The sequence below is a fragment of the Rutilus rutilus genome, assembly GCF_951802725.1.
Source record: "Rutilus rutilus genome assembly, chromosome: 9".
NCBI classification, from domain to species: domain Eukaryota; kingdom Metazoa; phylum Chordata; class Actinopteri; order Cypriniformes; family Leuciscidae; genus Rutilus; species Rutilus rutilus.
In genome coordinates this window covers 20,100,076-20,109,672 of record NC_140223.1, presented here as the reverse complement: position 1 = coordinate 20,109,672, position 9,597 = coordinate 20,100,076, and the positions used below count along the sequence as shown (strand labels likewise).

The 9,597-nt window shown below is 37.1% G+C and overlaps 1 protein-coding gene across 1 annotated transcript in view; it reads right to left on the bottom strand.

Annotated features, from left to right (window-relative positions):
- Nucleotides 1-3,899: 3,899 nt before the first annotated feature.
- The window catches only part of gosr1 (golgi SNAP receptor complex member 1), a 31,310-nt gene continuing 25,612 nt past the window's right edge, over nucleotides 3,900-9,597 (bottom strand). Inside the window, exons 8-9 of the mRNA XM_084418351.1 lie at nucleotides 6,493-6,575; nucleotides 3,900-4,656 (exon numbers count right to left, since the gene is read on the bottom strand). Of these exons, the coding sequence (XP_084274477.1) occupies nucleotides 4,532-4,656; nucleotides 6,493-6,575 (208 nt within the window). The 3' untranslated portion in view covers nucleotides 3,900-4,531. The remainder of the gene's footprint in view (nucleotides 4,657-6,492; nucleotides 6,576-9,597) is intronic.

Genomic DNA, 9,597 nt, shown 5'->3' with positions numbered 1-9,597 from the left:
GTTCTAAAATATGTAATGTTGTGAACTCTATTTTTTTTTTTTATTATTCTACATGTACTAATACAAAATGTTTCACATATAATACTCTAAATGATTCCATAGCATCATAAGCCATGAAGAACATTAAAGGTAACATTCATATCAAAAATATTACAGAAAACTGATTCACACAATAAGGAAAAAGAAAAAAAAAGAAAAGAAAACATAACAGAAAAAGGTACTGTATCCATGTGTAATCAAAATAAAGCAGAGGAATTGAATTCTTTGTAGATGTCCATAGTTCTGGTTGCTTTGCGGTTTGGTGATGTTGGGTATCCTTTTAGACCATTTACATTTGCATATATAAAACTTACCAAGTAATATAATAAAATTTAACATAAAAACTTGACTCTTGACTATATATTTTTTTGTCATAATAAAAAATAACATCTCTTTTCTCTATGTGAATTTTAATTCCACTTAACATTAAATAAATATTCCACATCAATCCAAAATAATTTAACATACATACATTCAAAGAAAAGATACAAAATTGCTTCAGTATCCTTTTTACAAAATACACATGATTCAGAAAGGTCATTTTTATATCTTTTAAGGAACTGGTTTGTTGGAAAAATGTTATGTATAATTTTTAAGTATATTTCATAACCTTTATCATTGATACAGTATTTGATATTATAAGTCCAAATCAGTCTCCAACTAATATTTTCAAAATGGTCATTCCAAGAGTATTTATTTCGAGGTGTTGCAGGGCAATGAATCAGGCATCTGAAAAATGTATTATCACATTTACTATCTTTAATATCAACACCGTTTAACAAAACCTGTTTTTTAAACATTGATTGCTTATGAGGTTCACTACTGCCTCGCAAAAGTCTCAAAATCAATGCTGGTATTGCATCAAAAATAATGCTATATATTCTCGTGGAGATATTGGAATCCCAAATGTCTTTAAAAAATTCAGTATATGTAAATAAGTAGCCTTCGTTATTTATCAGTTGTGAGACCATTAGAATATAATTCTTAACCCAACTGTCATAGAAGATTGATTTATCCATTTTACCATGGTGTTTAACCATTCTAGGTGTCAGTTCCCAGGGGCACCAAAGAGTCTTAATCCGTCACTGCCTGTTCGGGAAACCCTGACATGGATATTTCTGATTTAAAACAGAGATTCTCAATGTTAAAGTAGACTTTAACAAAGCTCACTGGGGGCTACTTTAAAACAAGATAAAACAGGTATTAAAATAAGCCACTTTTTTATTTTAATTCACTTGCATAAGTTCTCATTTCCTTTGAAGAAACAGGGTTCACATGGTCAAAAAAAAAAAATGAATATTTGAATATTGTTGGCAAGATTTAATAGCAATGCACCAGCCTCAACTATCTAGTTTGGCTTTGCATACACAGGGTTAAATTTCCATATTCCTCTCGACTGGCTTCAAATGTGGTTAATAAGATTTACACAAGAAGGGCGTGTTTCTGGATCAACATCCTTTGTTGGTGCAGTAATGTACCTACAAATCAATGTCCTCTTAGTTTAGGATTAGGGTTAGGGCACAGGACACCATTCATGAGATGGTTTAAGGTCACTGTAAGGGCTATACTTAGTTTAAACGGTGTTGATCCAGGATTACATCCTACTTTTGATATATTGTGTTGCACTTTCAAGCGAATGAATAGGTCTCAAGATCAAACTCTTCGCAAAATCAAAAACGTGAAGACATAAAAACGAGAGACAAGGGATGGTCCCCACAAAGATGCAAAGTTGTATTTACTGAACTTGCAGTATAATGTAGGCCAGGGTTGTGCAATCCTCCTCGTGGAGGCTCATTATTCTTCATTATTTTGGAGTTAAGCTCCAAACCTAATCACCTGAACCAGATAATCATGTCCAGAATCAGATCCCTAGTTCAGTAGTCAGGGCACTGATCAGGGAGTCAGCCATTTTAAAATCTTTGTTCCCTAAAAAGTCCTACAATGCAGCGTGAAAACCAGGGAACATTGATGCTCACTATGTTCCGTTAACAGAAGTTCTGAAGTGCGAAACTTGTGAAACAAATGTTGGACGTATATGTAACAAGTATTTATAATAATGTACTTTAAAAAACATTAAAATATAATGTCAGAAATATATCAGTTCTGCTGTTGTTCATAAATACCAGTAGTGATGTTGTACAACAAAGACGTTGCCATGTCGCTGGAAATAGAGCCATCAGCGTCCCAATGTGCAGCGAGCAAGGGTCCTTACTAATGACTGAATTCGTGTACACATTATACTGATTCACAACCTCAGAAACTATAGAGAGCTGATTGAGAAGAACCCAAGATACTTCCAGGCAAGTGTTTTTTGGGCAGGTTGGACTCTGGAGCTAAACTCTGCAGGACATTGGCCCTCCAGGAGCAGGATTGGACACCCCTGATGTAAGCTGATTTTCACTACAGTCACTCAGGAGTAACTTCAGGTTACGTGTCTCGCTCAAGGGCACGACGGTGACAGAGCAAGATTGTGATCTCTGCAATTCTCCAGTTTCAGACACACACTGACTATTCAGCATCTGTAACTTCTTGGAAAGCAGCCCAGGAAACCAAGTATTATATGACCCCCCCTCGTCCTATTCACACTCAACTCACGAATTACTACACAGCTGCAGATATTGATTAAAAATCAAGCAGAGAGGGCTTCATTTTGTAATGTTTAAGTTCAGAGAACAGTCTACTTTAACCTTAACAGAGCCAAGGAATAAAGACTAAAATTCTCAAGTGCTGCCATACCTCAAAATTCATGAATAGTAGAGTAGGTAATGTGTCATGTCTCCGTTCTCACCTCAGATCAGTCCCATTATAAGATCACTAGGAAAGAACAAAATAAGGCAACATGTAGAGCAAAATAAAACAATGTGGAAATGACAAAGATTTATTCATTTATTCTCTGGGCTGGTGTAAAGAGAACACGTTTCATTCAGCAGGGGAGGTGAGGAGGGTGATGACAGCTTCCTGTAGAGTTCTGTGGGTGGCCAACTACCTTCCAAATGACTGCTGCAGTACCTCTACTACAGACACATTTAGGCAGAGAAAACAACAACATACCTCATTTGTGACTTTAAAACAATTTAACTATCTGAAAATATGGTGAGAAACCCATTCTGTGGTGTTTTGTGATCATCCTTTGGTCAACGAGGCCCATTTCATCTGTAAAAGACCCTCAGTCCCTCAACATTTGTACTGTATTTCAGGACACTTGGTCAATGTATGGACTGGAACAGTAGGAGACTGATGTGGCCTTTAGATAATGGACCCACAGAGAATATAGGAAAAAGGAGGAAAGATTTCTTAGTTTCAAAGAGCTCATTTTAGTTTATTGTTTTGGGGAAGCCAATGTCTCCATTGAGTGATTGTATCGAGTTTGTGTAAACACTCTCTCTATGCGCCAATGGAAAAACCTCAGACAAACAGATTCCATCAGTCTAATAAGAACTATAGCCAGTCTGACTGCTCCAAATGTGGCAGACACGTCAAAAAAGGATCAGTACAAAAGAGATGCTCAGCAGAAAAAGCTCACTTTTATGGATGGGACATCATTTGCCAACATAAGAGGGAAGGAGAAACAGGCGTATGATAAGACTAACAATCCTTTTTTCTTTTTTCTACAACCATGCTGCATAGTGTGCTGGTCTTACCTCTACATGCAATCACTGTGCTATTTTTTCATTTCCCAGGGATCGATGCTTTATAGCTTGTATATTCATCACATTAAAGTTCTGGTCTTGATTCTGTCTCTCACGCTCCAGTTCCATTGCAGGCTTGTTGGTTTATCCAGGTATTCCTAACTGGAACCTGATCTAAACTTTGAAACACACCAGTAAAGTCATAAAGAATTAGCACCTTGAAAGAGAAGGGTTAGACATCACATGAGCTGCAATGCAACTATTTTATTGTTGGACTCTTATTTTCCAACACTCCGTGCAGAGCAATATGTCATTGTTAAGAGAGTTTAGAAATACCTAAAAAATAGAAGCTTTAGAGTACGGACCTCTAATGTTTCACACACATTTTTAATATTTTGTATATGAATAATTTATTAATTCACAAAGTACACAGCATGATGAGAAACCCTCTTACTAAAAGGATCATCAAATTAAAACCCTCTTCCGATTAATAATATACAGGAACACCACAACTCCATGTTGATGCTTCACAGAATCGCTCTTTTCTCAAAGCCAATGTGTTATTATATGCTCTTTGAAATCTATTCCTGTTAGTAATTTGGTCTCCAGTCCCAGTTCACATCTGAACAGCGCATTGTTTGTAGTACAGAAACAAAAAAAAGGCTCTTAGAGCTAAAACCCTTCTGATGCTAATTACAAATAACGTCCATGCTGGCCACAATCAATCCTGTTTCCAGACTAGGCCAGGTGGGCTTCAGCTCTGTAGGCCCCAATAGTCCACCTCTCATTGAGCCCTTTCTCAAGGCTTTGCCACCTCTTTGCAGAACACCCCCTTAAAAGTAGTCGGTTAGCTCCCCTGTTTGTCAGTGAAATGCATATAGCAGCAGAAGGATGGTGCAGATGCCAATGACTCCTCCCAGAATTAATGAGTCCCGCCTCTTCCTCAAGTTGATCCGCTGTATTAGGTTGTTGATGGCAGGGAAACGATCTAAAGTAGGGGTAGGTTAAGAAAATACAGGGATACAGTAGATTGCCTTTCTTTCCTCAAAAACTGACAGCAAGTATTTTTAAGTTGCAATTTTTCACATTTTTGTAAGATAACATGGCCTTGTCCTGTATAAATGTGACCCATGTAGGTAGAGGTGAGCTCTTCAAATGAAATTTTGTAGAAATCTACTCTTTTATAGGAAACCTACTGTATAGGTCCTGCATACTAGGGATGCACAGATAATGCAATTCTGATTAGCGATACCGATAAGCCGATAATTAATAAAAAGGTCAATATTAAAATGATGTCCTATTTTATCTAAAATAAAACACTAACCAAAATCTAACTACTAAATTTTTTTTTTAAAAATTGTTGGTTTGTGAAAAAATATAATTACACTCAAATAAAAACTAAAATGTTTGTATACAACTCAGTTTCAGCACATAAGGTTGTTTTCTAAACACTTCATGACAAATTTATTCTAACATATATATAATTTAGTAAATAAGGTCATCTCTAGTGTTTTTTACGGCAAACTAACTGTGAACATTGGATAAACTTTCCTGAGGTAAATGCAACATTAAGGCCCGGTTTCACAGACAGGGCTTAGACTAAGCCAGGATTAGACCATAGATCAATTAGGACATTTAAGTAATTTTTATGAACATGCTTAGAAAAAAACATTACCGATGTGCATCTTAAAACTAAAAAGGCACTGATATATTTTTAAGATCAGTCAGTGCAAGTTTATTTCAGTGGAAACAGCTCAGACTTACATCTTAAGCCCTGTCTGTGAAACCAGGGGTATGTGACATCGTTTTATTGACATCTTTCTGCGGTTGATTGAGAGATTGCATAAGATGATACATTTTGGTCAGTTGTACTGTATTTTTTAATATACCTTTTAATGTCCATGCATGTTTTTTCATGCTATAACTATTAAAGTGTAAGCAAAGACGTGCACTCCACACCGCTCCGAGGTGCTACAGCGATCTGTCACTGTAAGGGTGAAAATGCCAATCACTGTTTGAATTTCGTGATAAAATGGACAGAATTTAAAAGCTGAGACTTTTTTCTTATCACAAGTAATAAAGCACAAAGCTCTTTGCGATAACTAGACGGGAGGCGCAATACAAATAAGGTTTGGTGTAGGAAAAATGCCAACCCTGGCTTGAACTACGGGGTTTTCAAAGGTTCAATATAAAGTTTGCTTTAACATTGCAATTTCTTTTAACTATTAATGTATTAGTCACATTAACTTCTACAGCTCTAAATTCAACACACAATACATTTTCTTCACACAATACGAGTTGCAGTCTGACACATTTTTCCACCCCCTTTTGATTGACAGGATATAGTGAGCCCTGATCATTTGGCCGATAGTGAAAATAACAGTGCTTTTACTGGCTGATAGTGCTTTTATCGGCAGATACTGATTATTGGCCGATACATCCCTAATACATACATGCATACACACATACATACATACATGCATGCATACACACACATACACATATACATACACATATACATACACATATATAAGCACTCAAAGCAATACAATATGTACAGGGTGGGCCATTTATATGGATACACTGTAATAACATGGGAATGGTTGGTGATATTAAAGTCCTGTTTGTGGCACATTAGTATATGTGATGGTCACCACCCATCTTGAGGAGTTTGCCCCCTCACATATACTAATGTGCCACAAACATGACTTTAATATCACCAACCATTCCCATGTTATTACGGTGTATCCATATAAATGGCCCACCCTGTATAATCTTATTCTACTGAATACAAATACTTTTTTTTTTTTTAAATCAAGGATACTGGCCAGGGTGTTGACACGGCTCTGTATAGACTTCAACCACCCTCTCTGGGAGGTCATGTTCTCCTTGGTTGCCATGGCAATGCTGTGGACAAAAAAAATAAAAAAAGAGTGCGTTTTATTGCATATGATATGGGGTTGGCTCATCACAGCACATATGCAATGAAAGTGGTCAAAAATTGCTGTGATTAAATTAGTAACTAATGATTATTACAATGGAAATGAGTCAACAATTAACTTGTCGCTGGACGACTATTTTCTTCTAAAGCTGCTGTACAGCCAAAACAAACTTTGTTGCATTATTTTCCTGTTATCACTGTAAAGCTGCTTTGAAACAATCCGTATTGTAAAAAGCGCTATATAAATAAAGGTGACTTCACTTGATCAGTGAGTCAAGGGCGCAGCAGCTGTTAGGACTGCAGACACAGGAGAAAGTCCCTAAAAGACAGCAAACGTCTCTTTCACTAGGTTTGATTTCAGACAGGAAGGCAGGAGCTGCATTAATCTAAAGCTCCAGAGACATTAGCCACACACAGCTAGAAACCAAAAGTATGCAGAAAAGTGACCAACCATTACATATCCATTTCCCTTGACACTGCAAAAAGTGAACACCTCATATTTTGGACAGATCAGAGGTTTTCCTGCAACAGCCATCATTTGTCCTAGCTTAAAGGCATAGTTCATTTAAAAATGAAAATTCTGCCATCATTTACTCACACTTATGTTATTCCAAAGGTTCTTATGACTTACATGCTTCCGTGAATCACAAAAGAAAAATGTAATGTTTGTTTAAATAAAGTTAAAAAAGTGTGAAATCATCTTTTAATTTCCATTTCTAAAACAAATACAGAGACGAAGTCTAAAAATGTTCCCAGTCAGCTGTGACTAAAATTTGGTGCAAATAGAAACTTAGTGGGAAGGTTATAAAAGGAAAACATATGAGCAGACCAAGGAAGACGTCATAGCATCAAAAAAAAAAAAAAAAAAAAGCCCAACAAACAAATAAACAACAAATAGGTGGAAACAGGAGTCAATGCTTGTGACTGAATGAAATGGCATTTACATATAGAAAAGCTAAATGAAAACCAGCACTAACACTTCAACAGAAGAAACCAATGTTACAGTGGGCTAAAGAAAAGCAACCATGCAGTGTGGATGATTAAATGAAAGTGATATTCAGTGATGAATCAGTGATGCTGGAACTTTTGTCTGGTGCCGTTCTAATGAAACATATTAAGATGACTGCCTGAAGAAAACAATTACATTTCCCAACTCATTTATGATATGGGGTTGCACGTCAGGTAAAGGACCAGGGGAGATGAAAGTTCATGTCAACAGTCAATGCACAGGGTATACATTGAAATTTTGGACACTTTTTTTCATTCCATCGATAGAAGAGGTTTGGTGGTGAAGTCATTTTTCAGGATGATAATGCATCTTGCCACAGAGTAAAGGGAAAATTTTGTAAAAAACAACAAAAACAAAAACAAATTTTGGTCTATAGCCGCTTTCCGACCGGAGGAACCTTTTCACAGTTCCTAGAACTATTGTCTAAAGTACTCGGATGTCAGCGTGTTCGCACCGCAGGAACTAGGAACGATTTTAGTTCTAGGAACTCCATTTGGAGGAACTAATTTAGGTCCTACTTCAGAGTAGGGTCTAAACCAGCACTATAGGAACTACCCGTGACGTTAGTGTACGCTGATTGACCGAAAGCACGCGGAACACCAGCACCCGCCATTTTTAAAACAGCTATAATGTAAACACACAGATTATAGCCTATATTTACTCCAGAAACTAACTATACAAACATGGAAAACAGTGATAGATGGGTCTTTAAACCTTTATGCTGAAGAGAAAATCCAACGCAACTTTGAGGGGACAAAGCCAAACATGATTATGTTTATCTGCCCAGCTAGCAACACTGGACATCAACCACACGGCATAGGCTGATAAAATTTTTTTCATATACTGTCTACTTTCTATAACAGTTCTATCTAATAACATATTAAACAGTACTGTTAGACAGATCGCAAACTAATAAACACAGAGAATGCGAGCATTGTTTGCTCTGGCGTTCTCAGCGCCGCCAAAATAAAAGTCACCGTGCTTGCGTCACTCCCTTACCCCTCCTACCAGTTCCTATGGCCACTTGGCCAGTGCGAACGCAAACAGCAAAACTGAGTTTGGGGGAGAGTAGTTCATAGAACTGTTTAGAAGTGGACAGTTCCTATAACTAAGTTCCTGTAACTACTTGGTCGGAAAACGGCTTATGACAAGGCTCCATCCTGCAAAGCTGATATGTCAACCACTATTCGAGAAAGTTGGAACCAGCTTGATGGGGAATATTGTTTTTTATTAGGGAAGTCCATGCCTCAAAAAAATTCAGGCTGTCATATAAGCCAGAGGAGGAGCAACAAAGTACTAATTGTTTTTTTTTGTTGATAATTCAATCATTTTCCCCTCAACATGAAGTGATTCCATAATTGTTTTCCTCTACTTGATCTGGAAAAAGATGCCATCAATAAAAAAAATTAAGTGAATTTGTTTGAGGTATGTTTCATGAAGCCCAAATGCAAAGTTCATGTCATATCTGTGATTTGTTTGTTTGCTTGCTATAAAGTAAAAAAGCTGTGTGAACATCCTCAAAGTTTGAAAAGTACAAAGTAATCCTTATTACATTAAAAACAACTGGAAAGTCATGGGCCTTCAAATATTGTTGTGGACAATGGCGGGTGGGGGGGATTTGGCTTGAAGTCAAGAAGTTTGAGAACCACTCATCTAATGCTCATTTAACTATGCACTGTTGCATGCTATAATAAGACTGTTGGACAGGTCCAGTCCCACTACTTTGTTTTCTTCAGCTGAGTCTTACTTTATTGTTCCAAGTGGGGAAGATTAAATTGCTATGTGACACTACAGCTCACTCCGCCTCCAGCTCAGCAGATTTGTGAGTGGAAACTAAAGCCAGGCATCCATTAAACTCCTGTCTGCCCTACTCTGCAGAACAAAAACCATCAAATATAGTCCACCACAAGCGCTCAAGCAGACCCTACACCTTGATCATAATGAACAAGAGATCTTATCTATCATACCCACATAAAACA